Raw genomic sequence first — 27412 nt, forward strand, 5'->3', positions numbered from 1 at the left:
AAAATAGCTTCAAGCTGTGCAAAATGTTTTTCTTGTTTCTTTTCCATAATTTTCTTTAGACCTAGCTTAATTTTTATATGAGATAAATGGACCCAGCATTTGTATTTGACCATGCAAAGTCACCTCATTCCCAAAATTCATCTGGATGATGGACTGATCCGAAAACACACTAAAAATCCACGCAAATTGGATTCTGGCACTAAATAAAGTAAGGATGAAGCACACTGCATTGGCACCAATACCAATACATTGATTAAATATGCAATTCAGTAAAAGGTTTACTCCAGAATTCTCCCACTAGAAGAATAGAAAGGTTACAGCACGGAAGGAGGCCATTCAGCCCATCAAGTCCATGCCGGCTCTATGCAAAAGCAATCCAGCTCGTCCCACTCCTCCGCCCTTTCCCCGTAGCCCTGCATGTTTTTTTCCTTTCAAGTACTTATCAAGTTCCCTTTTGAAAGCTATGATTGAATCTGCCTCCACCAGCCCCCTGGCAGTGCATTCCAGATCCTAACCACTAGCTGCATAAAAAATTTTTTCCTCGTGTCACCTTTAGTTCTTTTGCCAATCACCTTAAATCTATGTCCCCTGGTTCTTGACCCTTCCGCCAATGGGAACAGTTTCTCTATCTATTCTGTCTAGACCATTCATGATTTTGAATACCTCTTATCAAATCTCCTCTCAACCTTCTCTGTTCCAAGGAGAACAACCCCAGCTTCTCCAGTCTATCCGCGTAACTAAAGTCCCTCATCCCTGGAATCATTCTAGTAAATCTTTTCTGCACCCTGTCTAAAGCCTTCACATCTTTCCTAAAGCGCGGTTGCCCAGAACTGGACACAATACTCCAGTTGTGGTCGAACCAGTATTTTATAAAGGTTCATCATGACTTTCTTGCTTTTGTATTCCAAACCTCTATTTATAAAGCCCAATATCCTGTATGCTTTTTTAACCGCTTTCTCAACCTGCCTTGCCACTTTCAACGATTTGTGCGCATATACCCTCAGATTTCTCAGTTCCTGTACCCCTTTTAGAATTGTGCCCTCTAGTTTATATTGCCTCTTCTCGTTCCTCCTACCGAAATGTATCATTTCGCATTTTTCTGCGTTAAGTTTCATCTGCCACGTGTCCACCCATTCCACCAGCCTGTCTATATCCTCTTGAAGTCTATCACTATCCTCCTCACAGGTTACTACATTTCCAAGTGTTGTGTCATCTGCAAATTTGGAATTGTGCCCTGTACACCCAAGTCCAAGTCATTAATATATATCAAGAAAAGCAGTGGTCCCAGTACCGACCCCTGGGGAACGGAATATCTCTAAGTACTTGTGGGTACATTGTACAGCTTTAGATAGGCCAATAGACGTGAGTTCATGGCATCTATTTGGCAGGAGTTACGGTGATTTATGTTACAGACAGAATGGAGTAGTCACAAATGGGCACTTCTGTAACTTGCATCATTGGAGCAACTCTGGAGTATGAGGGAAGGTCTGAATTGATGGGTGTCCACAGTAAGGAAAATCAGTAACAGAACAACAGTATCTCCTACAAGCTTACTTTTTGAAATTATGCAGATGGTGGGAAGCCTTTATCCTGACAGCACACTACCCTAAGAATTTTAATTTCTTTTAACCATTTACATTTGGTATTGTATATCTATATGTTACCATTAGTATGAGGAATGGTAAGAAAAAATATTAAGTAGTTTTTTGTCTTTTTATTTTAATGAATTCTATTTGACCTCAAATTTACTAATCTTTTGTATTTTTCAGTCCTTTGATTGAATTGTCTTGTTTTAATCTTTTCCCCTCACCATGTTTCTCTGAATTCCACTCTGCTATTTTGCTGATGTACTTCTTTCAGCCTTGTTTATTTTGTTTGTCTCTGGATTTATTTTTCTTCCTTTTGCCATTCTCTGTCTTTCCTTGAGATTTTTTGGGAGGGTAGGTTGGGAGAGTCGTTCTGGGCAGTTCTCAAACTTGGAAGGAGACAATGAAGTTTATGGAATATAATTAATAAGATCTTATAATAGCTCACAATACTGTATCATAAATGACAGTTAAATTGTATTTTGCACTTCAACAGATGTTTCCACTAATAAACAATTTTTTCCTCAAAAAGTGTATGAGTTTTAATAACAAAAAGTGTTAGTTATCTCAGTGTGTGTAGTTGTTTTCTATTGTATCTGTATGTTATGCAGGATTTTAAGATGCGCTCAAGAAAATGCAAGTGCCACTGGTAACCATCTTGAATTTTGATTTTGTTGAATCACGCCTCACTTCCAGAGGAAATGAAATCTTGATAGGGCATTAAATAGGATTTGATTGATATTCAAATTGACTGTGATCACAAGAAAGTTGAAGCGCTTCACTTTTATCAGATTATCCAATTTGGAAAGAAAGCTAGGTTCTGCTAGTAAGAAAGTAGATTTAAGGTTTGCTAACAAATTGAATAGTTTCAGGTTTATCGAAGCCACAAAAAGTTTGTCACAGGATCCACTTGCTTTAAAAGGGAAGCAAGATTTGATTGTAGTTGCACATAAAATTTAGCAATATTTCACTAAAATACATCAGTTCCTTTGATCACCATGGAGTTAATTAATTTTTTGCAATGATGCACATTTTTTTTTAAAAGGTGATGGTAGGAAGCTACGGGTACAATTCAGTGATTAGTTTCGAACTAGTCGCAAAGAAACAGAATTGCCATCGGCCAATAGAGGGAGCTAATTGGTTGCTTAGAGATAATAAAATTAAATCTACAGGGGGTGAAATTGGTCTTCAGTGAAAGCGCAAAACGGGTGATAGTGAATCGGCAGCCCGTTTTACACCGCACCTGATTTTCTATTCCATTGAGGCCATGTAAAACAGGCTGCCGATTCACTATTGCTGAAAACTGATTTCAGCTCCACAGTATCTCATTTGGTGCTAATGTCATTTAATAACATTTTCATTAAACTAAATACTGTAGTAGTGAATGGTATGTCTAAACTACCTTAAAAAGGTAGTTTTATGTATTTCCCATTTTCTGGAATGTAATTGAAGACACATCTCATTCAATATGGTACTGCTATTTCTAGATTGCATGCATCTTTTAAATTCTATATTGAGTCATTTAATTTTGGACTGGGTGTTTTGCTCAGTATAAATTTCAGAAAATGCTGAAGGTTTTTGAGCATCCTTTTTAAACCTTTGCTTCTCCTTGCACAATCCTTTACAAAATTTTAAAATATTTTTGGAAATACTTGAGATGAAATGACAGCCACTTTTTGTTACCTGATCCAATTAGGTAGTGTGATGCAATTCAATACCTCAGCTACAAGCTTAAAGCCTTGTTTTAAAAAATTGGTTACAAATTCTTTGTGACATTTCATTATTAATGCTGTGCAATAATGTTCCTTGCCTTGCTCAGTGTCAGCATTGTGGAGCCTGGCAAGTCCTGGTATACCAGCACGAAATGAGCAGCCATTCAGTGGATGTGCAGTGTCCTCAACTGCACTACAGCTACAGAGAAGGATGTTCCTGAGTCTTCAGTTGTGGTTATTGTTAATTGTGATTTATATCAATTAGTGCTAATTGTATTCAGGTGGTGTGTGTCAATTGGGGACTTTCTTGTATCCTTTTTATATAGGGTGTGGTGTGTGTGTGTAAGGGGTGAATAAAGGCTTGGAAGCAACGGAAGACCAGGCTCTAGTATTCGATCCTTCACGACTTGGCCATCCACTTTATAACAGTTATTTGCTGCAAACCTTACCACCCCACATCTAAAACAGCTGGGCTTGCATCAGAGATGGCTTGGCAGTTTGAAGCCAGGCAGTCTCTTATCAGACTGAGTGATGAGGAAGGGATTTCTGCACAGAGGGTGCAGCTCGTCACCATTCTGTTCGCCATAATGAGGTATCATCTGCCATGAAGACAGTTGGTAGGATAGTCCAGATTGGTCTTCAGCTGATGAGTCAGGACGAGGTGCCTCCCATATATCTTTGAAAAGTAGCAGTTGTGGCTGTAATAAATTGGCTAGCCAGGTGGTGAAGGATAGAATACTGGAGCTTAGTCTTCAGTTGCTTCCAAACCTTTATTCACAGAGACCAACATTACCCAACGTGCACCCCCTAAATAAGCTCTCATATAAATGGATACAAGAGAGTCCGCAATTGATACACACCACCTGAATACAATTAACACTAATTGATATAAATCACATGGATACAATTAACAGTGGCATCTCTTGGATTTTTTCAAGGAGGTTCTTTGCTGCAATATGACACCTGATGTGAAAAGGCCATATATTTGAGAGGACTGGCGTTTGTTGGTCACATAGTCCCTATTATTATTGTTTGATATAATTGTACATCAATTAATTTTGTGTGGGAAGAGTTTAACCACACAGGAGCATAATATTCTCCATCTCGGCAGAGAGCTAGTGCTGAGCTGTGCAATGTTTGAGCATTAGCTCCCCAAGTTGAGCCCGCAGGCTTATTTAGAAGGCCACTGGAAATAGTGGGGAACCAAGGGGCTAATGAGAGAGAGGAACATAAAGTAATTAAACGGTCCCAGCAGATTGGGAGGTAGCAGATATAACCCAGCTATTCAAGAAAGGAGGAAGAGAGAAAACAAGGAACTACAGGCCAGTTAGCCTGACATCAGTTGTCAGGAAAATTCTAGAATCCATTATTAAGGAAGTGGTAACAGGGCACTTAGAAAATCATAATATGATTAGGCAGAGTCAACATGGTTTTATGAAAGGGAAATCATGTTTGACAAATTTATTCGAGTTCTTTGAGGATGTAATTAGCAGGGCAGATAAAGGGGAACCAGTGGATGTAGTATATTTGGATTTTCAAAAGGCATTCGACAAGGTGTCACATAAATGGTTGTTATGTAAGATAAGGGCTGATGGGATTGGGGATAATGTATTAGCATGGATCGAGGATTGGTTAACGGACAGAAAACAGAGAGTAGGGATAAACGGGTCAATATCAGGTTGGCTGGCTGTAACTAGCGGGGTGCCGCAAGGATCAGTGCTTTGGGCCTCAGCTATTTACAATCTACATTAATGACTTAGATGAAGGGACTGAGTGTAATGTATCCCAGTTTGCTGCTGATACAAAGCTAAGTGGGAAAGTAAGCTGTGAGGAGGACACGAAGAGTATGCACAATGATATAGACAGGTTAAGTGAGTGGGCAAGAAGGTGGCAGATGGAGTATAATGTGGAGAAATGTGAGGTTATTCACTTTGGTAGGAAGAATAGAAAAGCAGAATATTTTTTAAATGGTGAGAAACTATTAAATGTTGGTGTTCAGCAAGATTTGGGTGTCCTCGTACAAGAAACACAAAAAGTTAACATGCAGTTACAGCAAGCAATTAGGAAGGCAAATGACAGTTGGCCTTTATTGCAAGGGGGTTGGAGTACAAGAGTGAGGAAGTCTTATTGCAATTGTACAGGATTTTGGTGGGACCTCACCTGGAGTACTTCATACAGTTTTGGTCTTCTTATCTAAAGAAGCATATAATTGCCTTAGAGGGAGTGCAACAAAGGTTCACAAGATTGATTCCTGGGATGAGAGGGTTGTCCTATGAGGAGAGATTGAGTAGGATGGGCCTACACTCTCTGGAGTTCAGAAGAATGAGAGATGATCTCATTGAAACATATAAGATTCTGAGGGGTTGTAAGATGCTGAGAGGTTGTTTCCCCTGGCTGGAGAGTCTAGAACTAGGGGGCATAGTCTCAGGATAAGGGGTCAGCCATTTAAGACTGAGATGAGGGGGAATTTTCTTCACTCAGAGGACTGTAAATCGTTGGAATTCTCTACCCCAGAGGGCTGTGGATGCTGAGTCGTTAAGTATAGTCAAGTCTGAGATAGATAGATTATTGGACTCTAGGGGAATCAGGGGATATGGGGATTGGGCGGGAAAGTGGAGTTGAGGTCAAGGATCAACCATGATCTTATTGAATGGTGCAGCAGGCTCAAGTGGCCATATGGCCTACTCCTGCTCCTATTTCTTATGTTCTTATTTCTGCTGTTGATCTTCTGAAATACTTTAGTAAGGTGGTCCTTGTAGGTAAGTGTGCAATCTAGAGTTACTCCTAGATATACTGGTTTTGGGTCATGTGCCAGCCGCACTCCATCCAAGATGTTGAGTTGTCATGAAGCATTGGCATGATGAAGATGGAAGAATGACGACACACTGGGCTTAAATCTCCACTTTTTACAATAGTCACTGATGGTTACCTTATCTTGGTTTAAGTTGTCCTCAAGCTTTTTGAAGTTTGTTTCTTGAAGCCAGGCAGGTGTCATCTGCGTATGTGAATGGCCTGAAGATTGTTGGAGGCATAAATATTGTTGTAAATATGTGAAAAAGAGTTGGAGCAAGAACAGATCCCCAGGGGAGTCTGTTCTTCTGGATCCTCCATGTGCTCAGCTTATTGCCCAGCATCACCTGGAATTGTCTGCTTGAAACATCTGGGGTAATTTTAACCCCCCTAGGTAGGTCAGGGGTTAAAAATAAAAAAACGGGAAACCCAACCCTAACCTGCCCACTTCCGGTTTTGATGGAGGCAGGTCGAGGGGCGGGCGACCAACCCACTCTCGAGGCTGGTGGGTCACTAAGATATTTTAAAGAGGCTGTGTGCCTCCAATTTAACTCACATTTTATTTTTAACACATGCAGGCCAGGATTCCCAGGCCGCGGGATTCCCGGCAGATGAAAGGAGGCGAAAAGGGCTTGACCCAAGAGGTAAATGCCTTTACTGCACTGCTTGTGGGCCAAGTAGAGCAGGAGTGCTTCCCTCAGCACACCACGATGGGACACCCGCGATCGGCCGACCCCCACTCCTTCCCCCCTCCGATGTCCGACTTAGCCCCTCGCAATGTCCGACTCCCCCCCATGATGTCCAACTCCCCCCCACCCCCCGCAATGTCCAATGCCCACCCCCCCCCCCCCCCCCCCCCACCGACCATTGTGCCAGATGGTATTGTATGCTGCTGTCAAATCAAGAATCAAGCCCCTGTCTTCTTCTGTTCAAAACCATTTTCTATACAGGTGGTAAGAGAAAGAATGTGCTCACCTGTTCCTATTTGGTCTAAAGCCTACTGGTCACCCTTCAGAGCCTGCTGTACCGTAGGCATAATTTTTTGCGGAATTATCCGTTCCAGTAGTTTGAGGTGACACAGGATGGTAATATAGGATGGTAGCTAGCTGCAAGGGAGTATTTCTTCCCTGGTTTTGGTATAGCTATCACTCTAGCTTTCTGCCATATCTTATACATCTTGCTCTCTTCGATAACTCAGGGCGTAAAGATTGACAGCCATTTTATGCTCTTCTTGCCAAAGTGTAGTAACATTTCTGGTGAAATTTTGTCACAGCCACAAGCTTTTCTTGCTTCCATGAAACCCAATGCTCTCTCCACTACCCAGTAGAGAATGGCTGGAAGACGTCTTCCTCACTCCAAAGTTGAACCTATGTGAATCCCCACCACTTCCACTTTTACTGATTTTTCAAAGAGATTTTCCTTGTTGGCTTTTGCCCTGTTATTCAGGTGTATGGCAGTACTGTTCAGGGACACTTCACACTGACGTATGGGTAGTGGTTTCTGAACTGCTCCAAGCTTCCTTATGAGTGACCACGCTTTTCTGCCGGACCTTGTCATATCCATATCTGATGTAGCTGCACCATCATTACGTTAATGGAAAAAGTTGTGCCGCTGATGGTTTGGAAAGGTATTTACACAAGAATTTCCTGAATCAATTTATTTGCATATCTAATGGAGTAGTGATTGGTGTAAAACCAGTGAAAAATGAGAGTGATATGTTGGGGTGAATGGAAATAAGAGAGCAGCCATTCAAAATCTAGTTCTGGCTGAACATTGCAGAACAGGCTGGAGGAGCAGTGGGTGAGTAAGGAACAGTGCTTGGCTCAGTCAGTTGATTATCAGCTAGCTTAACTGCATGACCCTATTAAGAGTGGCTTGAACAGGAGCAGAAAATCATTACAACGAGGCCTATGCCTCTATAAGAGGACCGTTGGATTCTTAATATTAACAGAGATCACAGTGAGTGCCTGAAATGAGCTCATGTCATAAAAGTTATGATTATGTGTTTATCACTTTCCTGTTTAAATAGTAGAATATTGAACTTACTTTGCACTTCATCACTTTCATAGCCGCAGAGAGAGCTGTCCTTGTGCATTATTACCCATATATTCTATGAGGTGGGGGGATGAAAATCTGCCAGTGGTCTGTCCCTATCAGAAGCATTGAAAAGCAAGTCCAGATGTTTGTCGGCAGAATGACAAAAAAGTTGCTGCAAAAAGTCATTCCCAGCTGCAGAAATCATCACTAAACTCTCTCCACTCGTCAGGCTCACAAGCTCCTCACTTCCACCTGTCTCAACTGAAGCTGTCAACAGCTACGTCTCATAATTCTACGTCTATCATACCATGGGAGATCCATTAATAGTGTATAAAAATTTTAAACATGCACAGTATGTTCTATGATTTTGATCAAAATTCTTCACTCTGTCCACTCAGTAGTGTCCACCATATTTTCCTTATGTGCATTCTGGAAATGGTTCAACTTATTTATAGTATAGTGCATTTTACTACGAAGCTGTCTGATCCAGAAAGTCTACCAGTTTGACAGGCACTAATGCTCGAAATTGCAGATACTGCAACTTTAATGTTTACAACTGGGCTGTGCTTTTCTGGCTACATCATATGGGTCCTGACAGAAAACAAGCAACTGACTTCAATCTAAAGATGCCTCGTGTTTTACGCAATTGGAAATAGACTTCATTATTAATTTGGCAGATATTCAAATAACATAAAAGATTTTAGTAAAAAGCTGATTTGCAAAAAGTACAAAACAGAGCAAGGGATTGTCCGTCAATTACATCAGCTATTCAGGTTAATTTGCTGATTGCTGTTACATCTTTACGAAGGGAGGCTAAATTGTTACGGCTTACAAATGCACGCCAAAATAACAAGCCCATTACAAGTTTTAATTAGTGTCTTGTTAATCAGAAAATCTGTACAATGACGCTAGATATTCAATGAATAAGTTAAACAATAGATTGTTTGTCAGATGCTTACTGTTGGCAAGCAAAAGCACGCCAGCCAACCCTGCCTACAGACCGAAGCCCCTTACGATTATGTGTTTATCACGTTCCTGTTTAAAAAGTTGAATATTGAACTTGCTTTGCACTTCATACGACACAAATATGCTTCAGGTCCCTTTATATGAATATGAATGGTATTCAGTAATACTGAATAATAACAGTAATTAAGATAAACTTAGCTGCACAAATAGCGGTATAAGAATAACTATGTAGTTTTGTTTCAGGAATTCTGCATCTCTCATTTAGATCCAGTGGTACATAAGTCACAAACAAGTAACATAATTTGGACATGTGCCATTTTGTGGTTGCAGTGTTTAACTCCCAGCATGCTCTTCTATGAAATGCAACAAAAGAAGCACAATTCATAAAGTATGGCAAGTAGATTTATTTCAGTGGGCATAAGGTAAAAAAGTCAATAGAGGTATTGCAGTGAATGTCGACAAAAGCTAGTATTTCAGAAAAGAGCATTCTCCACCAGCCTCTCAGCTACATGCATATAAATAACTATTATCAGGGGCCATCTGCTGATTAGATGCAGCTCTCCCTGTGGGAGACATTACGCTTCAACGTTTTGAATCTTTTCAGGCTCCTATCCAAGTACTCGCATAAGTGTGTAAATGCACATGCATGTTAATATTTCAAATCAGGACCACTGCCTCGTTAAAATAAAAGCACCATCTTTAATGCAACCTTCATCAAAAGCCATGATTGGAATTTCATCTATGTAAATGTAAAGTTAATGGTTGATTTATCGGAAAAAAGAATATAACTTGTTTTTAAAAAAAATATTATAGGTATCAAATTTAAAACAACTGACTTTTTTGATGTCTAATTGTCATACTGTATCACTGTATTAAAATTCAAAGTTGCAGTTGATATTGTTAAGCGTTGTAATTTTTTCCTGTAGACCTGAAATTTAGCTGTCTTCAGTTGTCACAAAAAATAAGTTGGTATTAAATTCAACATAGGCAACTTTCAGTGATTTAAATAATGGTTCCTTTGAAAGACATATTACTTTGCCATGCAGAGGCACCCAGATTGTACATCCTAATAATTCCTGCATAGCCTGTGTGTTTATACTCCACGCACAGAACACGAGGTCATGGCACCAACATACAGGCCTCACTGTGGCTCAGTGCCAGTATAGCTTGTTGTTCTTAATGATTTATCAGAGCCACAGTCCCAACTGAAAATGGACAGTGTAGGGACAGTGTGCATCATGTGTGGTTTTCTCGACTGGCTCAGACAGTTGTACTAATCACCATGGGCTTTTTTTGGTTTTGCTTCAGTGATCACTGATGTCTCCGACCCAGATGTGGCTAAGTTAGTCTCAGAAATCTAACTCTCTCAGTTCTTATCCACCACAAGAATATTTCTGCTGCTAAGTCAGTGTATTTTGGTTTCTTGAAATAGGAACCTAATTCAATTTGAACACCTAAAAGGTACACGCTGTATACTACTGAATTATTGTTATTATTACATGAGTAGCAAAGACCTCATTCCAGAAGATGTTTTATAAAGGTATTCCTCACAAGTGGAATTATCTGTATAGTTCAGTGTTACCATTACAAATTCAACTTTTTTACTTTGTCTTTTAGATTTGATTGGGGCCCAATTCTAAGTGTGGAAGGCAGATTCATATTAGAAATTTTTGAAGCTGAGATTCAATTTAAAACACTGGCTGGTAAAAGCCCTCATATAAAGTTTTCTTTTGTTGTCCCCAAAGCTAGGTGGGTGATGTTGCAGCCTGAAGGGAGCCACGTCAGCTGATTTGTAGTTCCAGACTAGTGTTCTAGCACTTCTCAGAATATTATCACAAAATAAGCTGTGAGGAGGACACAAAGAGTCTGCAAAGGGATATGGACAGGTTAAGTGAGTGGCAAGAAGGTGGCAGATGGAATATAATGTGGGGAAATGTGAGGTTATTCATTTTGGTAGGAAGAACAGAAAAACCATATTTTTTAAATGGTGAGAAACTATTAAATGTTGCTGTTCAGAGGGATTTGGGTGTCCTTGTACACGAAGCACAGAAAGATAACATGCAGGTACAGCAAGTAATTAGGAAGGCAAATGGTATGTTGGCCTTTATTGCAAGGGGTTGGAGTACAAGAGTAAGGAAGTCTTGCTGCAATTGTACAGGGCTTTAGTGAGACCACACCTGGAGTACTGCATACAGTGTTGGTCTCCTTACCTGAGGAAGGATATACTTGCCTTAGAGGGGGTGCAACGAAGATTCACTAGGTTGATTCCTGGGATGAGGGAGTTGTCCTATGAGGAGAGATTGAGTAGAATGGGCCTATACTCTCTGGAGTTTAGAAGAATGAGAGGTGATCCCATTGAAACATATAAAATTCCGAGAGGGCTTGACAGGGTAGATGCTGAGAGGTTGTTTCCTCTGGCAGGAGAGTCTAGGACTAGGGGGCATAGTCTCAGGATAAGGGGTCAGCCATTTAGGACTGAGATGAGGAGGAATTTCTTACTCAGAGGGTTGTGAATCTTTGGAATTCTCTACGCCGGAGGACTGTGGATGCTCAGTCGGTGAGTATATTCAAGGCTGATAGCGATAGATTTTTTGGTCTCTAAGGGAATCAAGGGCTGTGGGGATAGGGCGGGAAAGTGGCGTTGAGGTCGAAGATCAGCCATGATCTTATTGAATGGCAGAGCAGGCTCGAGAGGCCATATGGCCTACTCCTGCTCCTATTTCTTACGTTCTTAGGTTCTTATAAGTGCCAGTATTAGGAGCAGTGTGACATTTGCAGCATCTATATTTCACTGCATGAGATAAAGAAAGAACAAATTTGCATTTATATAGCACCTTATCAGAATCTCAGGACATCGCTAAGCACTTCACTACCATGAATTACTTTTTAAAGTGTAGTCACCTTCATGTAGCCAAATGTGGCAACCAATTTGCACACAGGAAGGTCCCTCAAACAGCCAGTGATATGAATGAAATGATAATCTGTTTTTGGAGGCATTGGTTGAGGGAATAATATTGACCAGGACACCCAACAAGAGAGGATACCCAAATAGCCATGTCATCAGCAAACTGTAGCATGCCCAGTCCTTTGTTCAGGTATTTGATTGTCATTGACATAAATGAGGAACAGCAGTGAGCTGGGAACAGGGCAATGGGGAACTCGTGCGATTTGGTAGAATCTGGTGGACATCACTGTCCTCTCTCTAACACGAATTGTGTGCTCTACCAGGAAATTGAATATCCATCAAATTGGGAATGCTGAGCTGAGCTATGGGCATCATAACCCATTGCGCCAAACCTTTTTGAAAGCCCTTTCCACGCCCAAGAATATCTCCATTGTGCGCTCCTTCTGGGGTTTATACAGGAATATGGCTTGTAAATGGTACATCAATGACATCAACCTAATGATGTGTTGGAGTTTCACAGCAACCTTATCTTCAGGATCTTTCTTCATTGGTATTGCTGCTCCCATTAGGACATTAGTTAGCTGCTGACTGGCCAGCTCTAGTTTATCAAGGGTTTTGCAGATGATTGGGTGGGTGATGTTGCAGCCTGAAGGGAGCCACGTCAGCTGATTTGTAGTTCCAGACTAGTGTTCTGGATGGTCGCAGTCCGGCAGAGAGGTTCAGGACTGGTAGATGGTCACCCCCCATGCCTTCCCCGATCCTTAGGTCTGAACATCTGCTGGTCACAGCTGATGTTCCAATGGTGAGATCAAGGATGTTATTGGAGTTGAACCTGCTGCTGTGATAATTGGATTTGGGGGATTCAAGATGCAGTAGCCCAGATCTTCAGTTATATCAGTAGTTCTTCGCCTACAGTGTTGATGACCATCTACCCCATGCATGGTGTTTTGCATCGGAATTCCCCAGGATCAGCATGATGTTTCCCAATCAGAAAGATCTCCTGAATAGATCCTGTGGTAGAGGAGTCCCTGGTGGACAATAGTAAGACACAACACTTAATGATACTCCTTGTTCAAGTAAATTTTTACCTGCTACGCACTCCTGTCTACAGGTAGTGCCAGAGACATCAATTTCACACTATTGCAGGCTGCAATATATGAGGAGGCTGCTCCGCCTCCTTTCCTCTTTTTCTTCTCCAATCTAGCAGTTGTAATTCAGTATGCTGAATCAGCTTTTGATAGACAGATAAGTTTCATTTACTGAAGCCATGAGGCCATTGTTTTTCTCTATAGCCCTCCCTTGTTTTTCCTAGATGCCTCTATTGTAACACATTTATTCCCTTCACAGGTGATACTGGTGGAGCTTTGTTTTGATGTAATTGATTTATTGCAGCCATTAATGGATTTATTGGGGTCACTAGTGACTTATAGCAATAGTTGATAAATGCCATTATAATCTTCGCTGTGTCACCATACTGCTTGATAGCATCCTCATGGAAAGTTAGTAGGGTATAATCTGGATTGGTTTTGAGGATTCCAGTTGGTTACCTGCCCCTTTGTCATCCTTGTTTCTGCTTACAGTGCTGATCTTTGTACTTTCGTAAGACGCCTGCAATCAGCCTCTTTGATGCAGCAAACTTTGCATAAATCTGCTAAATTTGGCCTCTGGATGTTTGCAGCTTCATCAAAGTGAGGGTAGTTTCATGCACATGCTGGGTGGGGACCCACCATAGTTAACACAGGTGGCATCATGCTTTAGCCGAGAGCACCAGGACTCTCTGACCCCAGCCACACCATACACATTTTGTGCGATTTTTGCCCTCTGTGCTCTGTGGCTGAATCGCTGACACTTGAAACATTGACGAAACAATGGCTGGAATTTCCACCTCCTCCACTTTGTTGTGGAAAAAGTAAAATTTGAAGCATCAATTTCTGGACCCGCTCAGGTTTTTCGAGGGTCACTGAGTGTCGTAGGTAGACTTGTTTTGAGACTCACTACTTTGTTGAACTGTTGAACACTACTTTTCAGCCTCTTCCACTGGCATTTCAATGCCGAAGCCCTTAATGACCATTTGTTGCACTGTCCTTGGTTGTTAATCCTGTCTTATTTTTTGTTTATTCTGTATTGGGGTCTTACATTTTTTTGTGTATTGGGAGGCCTTGCATTTTTGTGTATGGAGCTCACATTACTGTGTGGACCACTCACTGATTTTGACCCTTATATCCAAAGGTTGGGCATCACTGATCTGATTGACACTTTCAATATTATAAAAGTTGATCAAAGCAAATTGTTCACCCTGGTGATGGGTTTCAATACCAGAGAATACAAGTTAAAATTAGGAAGCTTAGCGCAAGAAAGGAAGTCAGGCAGAAATTTTTTACTTCAAGGGTAAATTTTCTAAAACCATTGTGATCTTGTAAGGTTCAATATGAGTCAGTCCCCTATATAAAGAAGACATAAAAATCAAGCATGTGTGATATTTGTGACTTTTTCAACAACCCTCTTATTTGAACATGAACTACTTATTTACATAAATTGTTGGTTTTCGGTTGTTCCCACCTATTGCATTTTTCATCACAGTTTTGCCCTTGATGTAACAGTGATCAAAATTCCTCCTGATATGACGAACGAGGCAGAAGAATGGACCATTTTGTGAGCTACAACTACAGTAGTGAAGTAAATTGAGAATTAAAGTGCTTAATTGTTTCAGTTCTTCATACTGATTCCCTTCCATTCTTCAGAAGCAGTAGCACAAATACAGAAATTCATCAGTTTGTACTAAAAAAAAAGGTAAAAGGAATAGAAGGGTATGCTGAAAGGATTAGATGAAGTTGGGAGAGAGGAGACATGAGGGAGAAGATTTCAGTGAGGATTGTGAGTGGGAATCTGAGGGATGATAAAAAGAAGGATCTTAGAGGAAAGATGAAATTGGTGGTACTGGGTGAGGTTTTCAAACAAGAAGGAACAGTAGAGGAGGTGAGCTGCGGTGGGATCTCGATATGAACAGTGTTGCCAAAGCAGCAATTTGGGTGGAATACATGGTACAATTTAAGGTGATCAGCAAAAGAACCAGAAACGACATGAGGAAACATTTTTTTACGCAGTGAGTTATAATGATCTGGAATGCACTGCCTGTAAGAGTGGTGGAAGTAGATTCAATACTGGCTTTCAAAAGGGAATTGGATAAATACTTGAAGGGAAAAATTTACAGGGCTATGGAGAAAGAGCAGGGGAATGGGACTAATTGGATAGCTCTTTCAAAGAGCCGGCACAGGCACGATGGGCCAAATGGCCTCCTCCTGTCTGTTCCTACTATAATATAATCAGAGACTGAATTTCCATTTATTTCAATGCAGACTCTAGATCCCATTGTCATAGAAATCATGAATTATTGTATTGTATTTAATTGTAATAATGTGTAGTTTAAAATAATACATGTTTGAATTTTGCTGTCATATAGTTAATGAAAATTATGGTCTTGATAAATGGTTGTTTTTTAGTTTATTCATTTTAGGATCTCACTTAAGATATAATCTTCTCTTGTCCCACCTGAATACAGTTAGCGTAACTGTAATTCCACTAATCGGAGTAGATGGTCTAGGGCTGTTACCACAACACATTTAATAGATAGAAGGTAAACATTAACAGAGATATGTACTCTGAGCACGTCAGTGTTTCTCAAATATTGACCTCAAAGGAATACTCTGGGACAAAGCTCCATAATAGGCTTGTCCTACAGTTACAATATTTACAATGGTACCTCATATTTTATTTCAAATTTATTTTACTTCTTCACTATTGAGAAATTTGTTTTCTTTTTAAATGAGTCCCTATGGCTGACCTTTTCACAAGACCATAAGGTAGCTTCAAATGGCAGCCCAGATGATCTTATCCTTCCAGAATACAAACTCCGGTCTTCTCATTACATCATCCAGACTTCAACCACCTTTCCTGACAAACTCATTTAAACTGTTGATAACCCTTTACTGGAAGAAATATTTCCTGTTGTCAGTCCTAAACTTACTCTTTTTCATTGGAGTCCCCATTTTTGCTTAAATCCTGGTTTGTATTGAAACATAATATCTCTGAGCCAAGTTTCCTGAGATATCTGTCCTTGTTAGTTGTCTTTGGCTGCAACCCTAACAAATTCTGCATCCTTGCCACCGACTCCATCCCCTCTCTGACAACTGCGCAGGCTGAACCAAACTGTTTGCAACCTCACCGTCCTGTTCGACTCTGACATGAGCTTCCGACCCCATATCCTCTCCACCACAAGGGCTATCTATTTCCATTTCTGTAACATTGCCCGCCTCTACCCCATCTCAGCCCATCTGCCGCTGAAGCCCTCATACTTGCCTATGTTACCTCCAGACTTGATTGGTCTAATGCTCTCCTTCCATTCTCCATCCTCCGTAAATTTCAGCTTATCCAACACTCTGCTGCCCAAATCCTATCCTGCAGCAAGCCCTGCTTATCCATCACTTCTGTCCTTGCTAACATTGGCTCCCAGTCTCACGGCATCTCAAGTTAATCCTTCGATGGCTTAGCCCCTCCCTATCTCTGTAACCCCCTGCAGCTCTACAATACCCCCCTCCAAACTCTCCATTCCTCTGACTCCTTCCCTAAACCCATGTGCCTCTGCACCTCCCTTCTTAAAACCCATCTCTTTGACCAGACTTTTGAACATCCCTCCTAATCTATCTGTCTTTGGCTTGGCATATATTTTTCCTTTCACCGAAGCACCTTAGGAAATTTTTCTACATTTAAAGCACTATACAAATGCAAGTTGTTCTTGTTGTTATGCCATCTAATGGACTCTTTTTGATGTAGTACCCACCTGCTGCATTCTGTTCAATAAATATCTGTCACTGAGACACATGGACACCACTTGCTTTTAAAGCTGCTGTTTTGTTAAAAATCCCAATCTGACAGCATTTTTAAGCATATTTAATTTAACCATACTCCACTAACAGAGATGAAAAGTTTAATGGTAATGTGTATTCTAATTCAATGACTGAAACGGTGGCTCAGATCACAATAAAATAAAATGCCACCAATAAATGTAACATAATACAAGATGGCACAGTTATAATTAAGATAAGGCTATTCTAATGTCTTATTCTGGAGTATTCAAAAAGACACTACGGAGGAAAAATTGGATAAGGGTCTGTTCTGGCCGATGGTAGCCCAACAGACCCTACGCAGGCAGCACGTGAGGTTCATGCTGCCTGCTACTTACCCTGAAATCTATGTGCAGCAAGCGCAGCCCTCGCTGCTGAGAGGCTGCACGGAGAATGAGGAAGTTGAAAATGGGGCATGGACAGTGCATGTTATCAGCTGCCTGCACTACTTAAAGGTGCAGGCACATTTTCAATGGCAGATACACAGCCAAGGAGGAGAAGGGAGAATGGCATCATGAGTAGCTGCACCAGCAAGAGACCGGGCACCAAGATTCTCCGACTATGCTCTGGAGGCCCTGGTGGAAGGTGTGGACCAGAGGAGGGCAGCCACATACCCGCAGGGTGGCCGGAGACCGTCTAGACTACAGCTGCGTAGGTATTGGCAGGCCGTGACACAGGAGGTGAATCCGAGGAGCATTGCACCACGCACTTGATGCAATGATTTGATACGAGTGGTCAAGGTGAGTGAATGCAAGTGTCAGCGGCGCATCCTACCAACTGCACCAATACTCCATGCACGACACCTCCCGTCACCCACCCACCCACCAACAAACACTGCCATCCATACGCAATGCTGCATCTCACCCACGCATAATACCACACTTGCAGGCCACACAACCACCACTCAAGTCACACAAACTGGCAGCTATTTGACCATGACAGGCACATCACCCACACACCTTGCAGGACACTCACTGATACACTGTCCTCTGTCTTGCAGGAGAAGGTGGCGTATAACACCCGCCAGCAGGAGGGACCTGAGGCTGGACGGGTACGTCTACACGTCCTCACCCCCCGAGGGGAGATGGTGCTGCGGATTATTGGGCGGGCCATCGCTGCAGCCGTTACAATGTGCCGCATTGGAAGTCCCGGTCAAGGGGTCTCTGCATATCTAATGACCCTTCTCCTTTCCCACATCTCCCTCCTCCCATAATCTTTTCTGACACGTGCTGCACACGCTGCAAGCACAAACCTCTTACTTTCTCCTCTCCCCACTCCACAACTCAACCTGTTTCCCTTTGTCATTTCAGATACCCAAGAACACTTGGCGGCACCCGAGGAGGCGGAGGAGGAGGAGGACACTGAAGCCACACCATCATTCGATCTGACACTTGCTTCCACCAGCTCAGAGACTGACACTGCGCGTCCTTTAGAGATTAGGTTAGAGGAGGGATCTGCACATGGTGAGACACCAAGTACAAGTGCGCAGGAGCCGGGGCGGGGGGAATGGATGCCACAGGTGCCAGCTCGCCGGAGGGTGAGGTCACTCACTAGTTCTGCTACAGAGGAGTCAGATGAGGACTTCGATGGGCCAGGCTACAGAAGATGGCTGATGGGCGTACACCAACAAATTCTTGGAGCACTGGAAAGCCTGCCAGAAAGCCTGCGCATAATGAGAAGGGGCATGGAGGAGTCCAGCTCCAACTTGGCACAGGGCTTTGTGCAGAGCTTGGAGCCTATCCTTTCCAACATGGAACGGGTGGTCACCTCCATCAGCGCATCTGTGAAACCCACCATGATGCAGCGTCTGATGACTGATGTCACAGCATCCATTGCAGCACAAACATCTGCCATCAAAGGTCTGACTGCTGCATTGGAAGCTCAGACTGCTGCTATCGTGGCTCTGGGGACCACTGCGGAACGGGGCTGCCAGGGCATCACAGCACTCCAGCAATCCGTTCTCCAGTCGATCACCAGAAGTGCTGAGGCGCCGCCCCGGGAGAGTGGCAGTGGCGCCATAGCAGTCGAACCTGCTGTCCGCTCTCAGGATGACAGCCTTCCTGCTCCCACCCCTGCCGCTCCGCCAATGCCCCTGTTGTTGCCTCTCAGCCAACCAGGCCAGACTGCTGCAGCCCATGCTGAGATGTTGCAGTCTGAAGCCGGGCCCTCCAGGCCCGAGCTGCTCGAGGTCGTCCTCCAAGGCCATCTGGACGTTCCTCCATTGAAAGCCAGCAGCCTCCCACTACCCATGCTCCAGCCACTGGGGAAGCATCTCGTAGGAGCACTAGGATAGGTAAAGGCACAAGGACAACAGGCACTAAGGGAATCCACAAGGGTGAATCGTTCTGTTATGTTTGCATATTTTCATTTATTAATCCATAAATGAGAGTTTGATTTGGCATTTGGTGGTGGTTTTTATTCATGCAATGAGCTGAGAGGGACACCAATGTGTAATGTGATAGAGGGCGATTTGATTGTCTTGTGGGAGGGGAAAGGTGGGGAGTGTAGGACTGTTGGTGAGTTGGGGGATATAGTTCAAATTATTGATAGTGGGCACGGATCAGGCGAGCACGTGTGGTTCCTGCTGCAACCTTGCGTCTTCCTCCATCTTCTCATCCAGCTCTACCCCCTCCTCCTGCTCCTCCTCAGCCTCTTCCTCCTCCTGCTCCTCTGCCTCTTCCTCCTCTGCCTCCTCCTCCACCTCTGGCTCAGGATTTTCTGCAGTCATTGGTGGCAAAGGCTGGTCCCTCATGATGGCGAGGTTGTGCAGCATGCAGCAGACCATCACAAATCTGCCCACCTGCTCAGGGGAGTACGGCAGGGCTCCTCCAGACCGGTCCAGGCAGCGGAAGCGTTGTTTGAGGAGGGCCTATGGTGTGCTTCACGATGTTGCGTGTGGCAGCATGGCTCTCATTATAGGCCTGCTGTGCACTTGTGCGTGGATTCCTAACCGGTGTCATAAGCCACGTCGTGAGGGGATAGTCCTTGTCGCCCAGTTGCCGAGTCGGATGAATGATAGCTGGCTCGTTGGACTGCCGCATGATGAAGGCGTCGTGACTGCTCCCAGGGTAGCGGGCATCGACCTCCAAGATGCGATGCATGTGGTCGCACACCAGCTGCACATTGAGCGAGTGGAAGCCCTTTCGGTTGTCGAAGACAGCCGAGTTGATGTGTGGGGCATGCAAGACAATATGTGTGCAGTTCATGGCACCCTGCACCATGGGGAAGCCAGCAATGCGGGCGAACCCCCGTGCTCGCTCGTTCTGATGGTCTCTGTCGAGAGGGAAGGTGATGAACCTGTTCCTCATGTGGTACAGTGCATCTGTGACCTCCCTTATGCAGCAGTGCACTGCATATTGCGAGATGTTGCACAAGTCACCAGCAAAGGCCTGAAATGCTCCTGAGCCGTAGAAGTTCAGTACCACGGTGACCTTCACAGCCACAGGCAATGCTGTCCTCGCCCTGCTCTGTGGCTGCAGTTGTGGCCGCACCAGTTGACAGATCTCGGTGACCGCTTCCTTGTTGAACCTCAGACGTTGGATGCAATCCTTCTTGGTTATGTTGAGGTAAGAGAATTGATTCCTGAAGGCCCTCATTGGGTAGGGTCTCCTGCTCAGTGCCCTGAGCCTCCTTGTCCTCCGTCTCCTCGCAGCTTGACCTGCTGGGCGTGGCCTCTCTGTATGCTCCCAGTCATGCTCAATACCCAACGGGAGCCTTAGCAGACCACCCATGGTTGGCAGGAATGTTGTTCCTCCAGGGTTGTAACTTTCCAACCCGTAAGGCAATACCTGCCAAAGCACTCTCAAAAGTAGTGTAGGAACGCTCAATAAGAATAGGGAGCTTTAAAAAACACTTCCTACTCCTCCAGCAGCCAGAAGCGATAATCCAGCAACTAACCTGCAACACCTGCATGGCCCTTTAAATAGCGCTGGTGGGGGGGTCCTTCAGGCACTGTCAGAAACGTTTAGATGGTCGGGGATAAGACTGTGCGTTGAGTTGAGCGTTAAGGTCCAAAATGGTGTCTATCACTTTAAATCAGCATTGCACACTGATTGCAGGCATTTTCTCCCTACTTTACATGCTTCCAGCATTCGGTATTTGCACATGCGCTTCCTCCTATACCAAGATGGCGCCTGGCGCATGTCACGCAGGAAACGTGCGTGCGCATCCAAGACACCATCTTGGATATCGGAGGGACCGTGTAGCGCTGAAACAACGGGCGCTACATGGCCCAATTTAGTGCCCTACATCTTTTAAATGAGTATAATTTACCCTCATCCTTCTGGAGAGTATTATTTGTCTCGAATACTCTTGAATCACTTTATCCTGCCACATTACACTCAGTGTCCAGGTCAGATGGAGTGATGGACAAATAACAAGCTTACCACATCTGTTACTGCACCACAATCAAACTGGGGATGAAATTGCACTTTTAATGAAATATGTAGTATGCCTGTTTTTCTTTGTAATTGGTAACCCATTAATGAAATTGCATTTTTAGGAATTGCAGTTTGAAAGCTATGCATTCCTGCAATTTCATCAGTGGCTCATTAATTTTAGAGAAAAACTGGCAAATTTTGGTTCCACAGTTCTGCCAACTGCAATCAAAAATGGTGTCCTGGAAAGTATAGCATAAGAAATAGGAACAGGAAGAGGCCATACGACCCCTCGAGCCTGCTCCGCCAATCAATCAGATCATGGTTGATCTTCGACCTCAACTCCACTTTCCTGCCCGATCCCCATATACCTTGATTCCCCTAGAGTCCAAAAATCTATCTATCTCAGTCTTGAATATTCTCAATGACTCAGCATCCACAGTCCTCTGGGGTAGAGAATTCCAAAGATTCACAACCCTCTGAGTGAAGAAATTCCTCCTCATCTCAGTCTTAAATGGCTGACCCCTTATCCTGAGACTATGACATCTAGTTCTAGACTCTCCAGCCATGGGAAACAACCTCTCAGCATCTACCCTGTCAAGCCCTCTCAGAATCTTATATGTTTCAATGAGATCACCTCTCATTCTTCTAAACTCCAGCGAGTATAGGCCCATTCTACTCAATCTCTCCTCACAGGACAACCCTCTCATCCCAGGAATTAATCTAGTGAACCTTCGTTGCACCACCTCTAAGGCAAGTATATCCTTCCTTAGATAAGGAGACCAAACCTGTACGCAGTACTCCAGGTGAGGTCTCACCAATGCCCTATACAATTATAGTAAAATTTCCTTACTCTTTTACTCCAAACCCCTTGCAATAAAGGCCAACATGCCATTTGCTTTCCTAATTGCTTGCTGTACCCGCAGGCTAACTTTCTGTGTTTCTTGTACAAGAACGCCCAAATCTCTCTGAACACCATTTAAAAAATATTCTGTTTTTCTGTTCTTCCTACCAGAGCAGGAAGGCTGCTCTGTTTGTGATTAATTCTACAAAAAATACATTTTAAATCATAGATTTTTGATTTGGCTGATTCATGGTGGTCGAATCACATTATTAGTGAATTAGAATCGTTAATAATTTGATTCCACTACTAACCCCATGAACTCAGATACACAGTTCCTTTAAAGAAGCAGATAAATGATGCAGAATATTTGAGTTCAAATGCAAAAGGGCTCTAAATAAAAATTTGCCACAGGTCATTCACATGTGTGCTGACAACATCCAGCTCTACCTCTGTGCCACCTCCATTGAGCCACAGGTTGTTGCCACATACTGCAGACTTGGATGAACCAAAGTTTCCTCCAGCTGAATGTCAGCAAAACTGAGAATATCCTCGTTGGCTTCTGTCAACATCTCAAGCCTTTGGCCTCGATTCCGTCAACCTTTCCAGATCCCACAAATCCTTATGGATGATGAAGTATGTTCTGTACACCTTAATTCATCCACCCAGGTTTTAATCGCTCCACCATTGGCGACCGTGCCTTCAGCTGCCTAGACCATAAGCTCTGTAATTCCCTCCCTAAATCTCTCCACCTCTCTACCTCTCTCTCTTTTAAAACGCTCCTTAAAACTTAACTCTTTGACCAAACTTTTGGTCACCTATATTAACATCTCCTTATGTGGCTCGGTGTCAAATTTTGTTTTATAACATTCCTGTGAAGCACATTGGACCTTTTACTACGTTAAAGGCACTATGTAAATACAACTTGCATTTATATAGCGCCTTTCACGACCTCAGAATGTCTCATAGTGCTTTACAGCCAATGAAGTACTTTAGAATTGTAGTCACTATTGTAATGTAGGAAACACGGCAGCCAATTAGCACAGCAAGCTCCCACAAACAGCAATGTGATAATGACCAGATAATCCTTTTTAGTGATGTTAGTTGAGGGATAAATATTGGCCAGGACACCGGGGAGAACTCCCCCACTCTTCTTCGAAATGGTGCCATGGGATCTTTTACGTCCACTTGAGAGGGCAGTTTAACGTCTTATCTGAAAGAGGGCACCTCCAACAGTGCAGCACACTCTCATCAACTGAGCCATGGCTGACACCAAATACAAGTTGTTGTTGTGGCTGTTCTCTGCGCTGTCTCCAGTGCTTGAATATTTCCCTTGTCTCTCGCCGACCAGAACTGGACTCAGTACTCAGGTGCGGTCTGACCAGAAAGCTGTACAGTTCGATCACAACTTCCTCTGACTTGTATTCTACTGTTTTTGCCATGTAGTTCAACATTCTATTGGCTTTGTTGATTGCTGCTCTGCATTGGTTGGGCAGGTTGAGTGTCAAGTCTATTAAGACTCCCAGGGTTCTTTCAGCCCCATCCTTATCTATTTCAGTACCATTCATGGAGTGCTTGTGTGGCGCATTCTTTCTTCCTATATGCAGCACCGTACGCTTGTCTGCATTAGTTTGGTAATAGAGAAAAGATGTTTGGAGTTATTTGCGCTCTCCAGAATTGTGCTGGAGTACTAAGCAGTTTTAACCAAGAGGAGGGAGTGACTGTACAACTTGAGGTGACCCAGCCAGAGTCACCAGTGTATAATCAGGTCAGATAAACATCAATAACATTCAAGCTTTTATGGCGTGCTGATTTGAGGCTGCAGAGGTAGCTGTTATACAAAAGGGGACAGGCAGTAGGAGTGGAAAACCTGAGATGTGAAGGGGACAAGGGAGTTGATGAAAACTGTAACACTTAAAGCAAACTTTTGTGCAACCCAAGTATTCTGGTTCTTTTTAAAAATTGCGTTGTGCACCACTGCTTTAAAAGTTATTACAGCTGTAGCTACAACAGAACAACTCTCAACTAGATCACTTCACAGTTTGACTTGTACCTGAGCCTTTTCCTTGAAGGCAAGTTCAATGGCTCACTGGGTCAATAGGAAGGTAAACCTATCCTTTCCCATAGTGTTAAACTTCTAGAAGGATGACTAAGCAGTGGCAGTGATACAAAGATATTTGCTGTCTCTAAAGAAAATAACATGTCTGTGAGGTGAGAATTAGAATCATAGAATGGTTACAGCACAGAAGGAGGCCATTCAGCCCATTGAGCCCATGCCAGCTCTTTGTAAGAGCAATCCAATTAGTCCCATTCCCCCGCTCTTTCCCCGTAGCCCTGCAAATTTTTTCCCTTCAAGTATTTATCCAATTTCTCTTTGAAAGCCATGATTGAATCTGCTTCCAATACCCTTTCAGGCAGCGCATTCCAGATCATAACTACTCGCTGCGTAAAAAAGATTTTCCTCATTGTGAAGGAAGGGAGGAGAGGACCTCAAATACAGAAAGTCCTGTGCTAGAAAATTCTTGTGATAAATTGGTTGATTCAATGTCTCCAGTTGTATTCGTTTTCACATTAGACTTTCAAGACTTTTAAATCAGTTGGAAAAATTGATTCAATGCAAAAATAAATTTCTCATTAGAATATATAAACCAAAACAATGTTGAAATTTGCATTTAAAATATGTATTCATCTTCCTTTTATATTTGCAAAGGAAATTCTGCACAACGAAGAATATAGAAGAGTGATAAAAATACATGCCCATGAAGTACAGCAGAAGGAGGAGATTAGGAAAGAGAAAGAATATAAGGAAGGTCTTGTTGCTCAGCCAGTTCAGACTCAAGTCAAAGGACACGCCTCTGCAACTTACTTTGGAAAGGATAAACTATCTCCAGAACCTACGAGTACATCAAATGCCTTCCAGCCTGGAGGCTGGTTACCACCAGGAAACTCAAGCAAGAAAAAATAACATTTATTTGCCTTGTGGTTTAAAGGCTATTTGTCAGAAATGTCTGGCATGTAAACAAAAGAATTGTGTACACATACAGCAATCATTTCATATCAGTAATACAGGAGTCAGTGCATTTTGTTTCTTTACTCTACATGTTTTCAAACTCGGATCCCTGGCACTTGAGGATTCTTCTGGCAAGGTCATCAGTTCAAAGTATTTCTTAAGTTACTAACCTGTTATTTCTGTTGCTGTATACTAAATTTAAAAATTCAGTTTGCCTCTGGGTGGCTAATGCCATCTTTCAGAAGTTGGGCCAGAAACACGTCACTATTTGCAGGAGATTCCCTGTGCAGAACGTTTGAAAATCATTGGTTTAGTTTAAGTTGGAATAAAATTATTTGGACAATTTCAAAGATGCAAGACAGAAATTCTTCGTAACAATGGTCCACTGAAGGGGGAACTAATCCTCAGCAGAAAAGTAAAGGACTATATGGAAGACATATCAGGAACAAGTGTTTTATGTAAAATTAATCACCAAGTTGCACTAAATGCTCAACTTACAGACTTGAGTTAATTAGCCTGATGTAACTCTGAGGAATTTGTCTTTAAGCCACTGCTCCCTGAATTGTGTTATCCAGTTTATTAATATTGAGTTGATTTACTAGTCTGGATATAATAAGATACTACAGAATGACACATACAGTGACAACAAAAACAACTTGCATTTTTATAGCGTCTTTAACGTAGTAAAACGTCCCCAGGCGCTTTACAGGAGCGTTATCAAACAAAATCTACACCGAGCCACATAAGGAGATATCATGTGAAATGGCCTAATATTAGCATAAAAAAGGAAAACTTTCATTTAAGTTCTCTTTTGAAAAAGTAACGACAACATATGAAATCAGAATACATGTTTGAAGTAACAGGTTTTACAAAAAAATAAACCACCCTGTGCTTCTTATGGAAATTATATTTTGGCAGTGACTTGGTGGAAGCATAAACTGCCACTAAATACAAATGCAAGTATAAATTGCATTGCTCTCTATTAAATTATTCTGAAGTTTTCTCTGCAGGTCATTATTTTACTGGTCTGAATATTTCATTTCTATTTTGCTGGTAAAAATTATGAGTAAATAATTCAGTAAAACCATGAAATATACCAAAAAAGATTTTGTTTTAATTTGCAAACAATAATGTACTGTTGCATACAATACTTGGTAATGAACCACCAACCTATATTGTATAATTGAAGACAGGCAACTTAATCTAAAGAATAAGGCGACGGGCTGAAATTCTTCAATTGGTCTATTACCCTCAATCCTCAAGTACAGTATAGGTAGAGTCCTTTAGTACTATTCAGTCACATTTTCAGCTACCATCTTATGTTTTTCTTGTCCTCTGCAAGTTTCAAAAATCATTGCCCCACTTTAAGATAATTATGTAGAACTCTTTATGTTGACTGACCCACTTATGGGGTAATTGACTCTCACTGTATGTGCCAGAGCATCTCACCAAGCATGTATTTGACCACGGTTGATTATCCTTAATCTGATATGCATTCAGCAATTCAACCAATTAATGTGAAATAAATGAACAACTCTTAATCCCAACATCAGTGTCTGTGTCTCCACAGGGATACCCATGGTTCATGGGATCTTGGTCCACAAACTGATATAGGTTAGGAATTTCTGAGAAACACTAATCTACAAAATACCAATGCCCTTGGGAACCATACAAGCAGTCATTGAGACCTACAGATAACATCAGAGAGATTGAATATCTTTTCTCGAAGAGTCTTAATGGCCACTTTGTTGCAGTGAATGTGCTGCTTATCTGAAGTCTAAAGTGATGGGGATGGGTAGTGAGGGGAAAAGAAAAGTCAAGATTGGAGAGAAATGTATTGTCAGCTGTGGCTCAGTGGTAGCGGTCTTACCTCTGAGTCAGAAGATGGGTGGGTTCAAGTCCCACTCCAGGGACTTGAGCACATGATCTAGGCTGACATTTCATTGCAGTACTGAGGGAGTGCTGCCCTGTCGGAGGTGTTGTCTTTCGGATGGGATGTTAAACCGAGGCCCCGTCTGCCCTCTCAGGTGGAAGTAAAAGATCCCATGGCACTATTTCAAAGAAGAACAGGGGATTCTTCCCTGGCAAATATTTATCCCTCAACCAACATCACTATCACATCTGGTTATTATCACTGAGCTGTTTGTGGGACCTTGCTGTGCGCAAATTGGCTGCCATGTTTCCTACATTACAATAGCACTACACTTCAAGAAAAGGGTAACAGCCAGAAGTCGTGATCCATGGGATCACTCTGGACTCGGCAAAGGTCCCGGCAGATTGGAAAACTG

At 42.6% G+C, this 27412-nt stretch overlaps 1 protein-coding gene across 1 annotated transcript in view; it reads left to right on the forward strand.

Annotated features, from left to right (window-relative positions):
- The window catches only part of ndufaf2 (NADH:ubiquinone oxidoreductase complex assembly factor 2), a 179712-nt gene extending 153041 nt beyond the window's left edge, over positions 1-26671 (forward strand). Inside the window, exon 4 of the mRNA XM_067986466.1 lies at positions 24825-26671. Coding sequence (XP_067842567.1) covers positions 24825-25079 — 255 coding nt within the window. The 3' untranslated portion in view covers positions 25080-26671. The remainder of the gene's footprint in view (positions 1-24824) is intronic.
- The last annotated feature ends 741 nt before the right edge of the window (positions 26672-27412 follow it).

The sequence above is a fragment of the Heptranchias perlo genome, chromosome 1 (assembly GCF_035084215.1).
Source record: "Heptranchias perlo isolate sHepPer1 chromosome 1, sHepPer1.hap1, whole genome shotgun sequence".
In the NCBI taxonomy this organism is placed as follows: Eukaryota; Metazoa; Chordata; class Chondrichthyes; order Hexanchiformes; family Hexanchidae; genus Heptranchias; species Heptranchias perlo.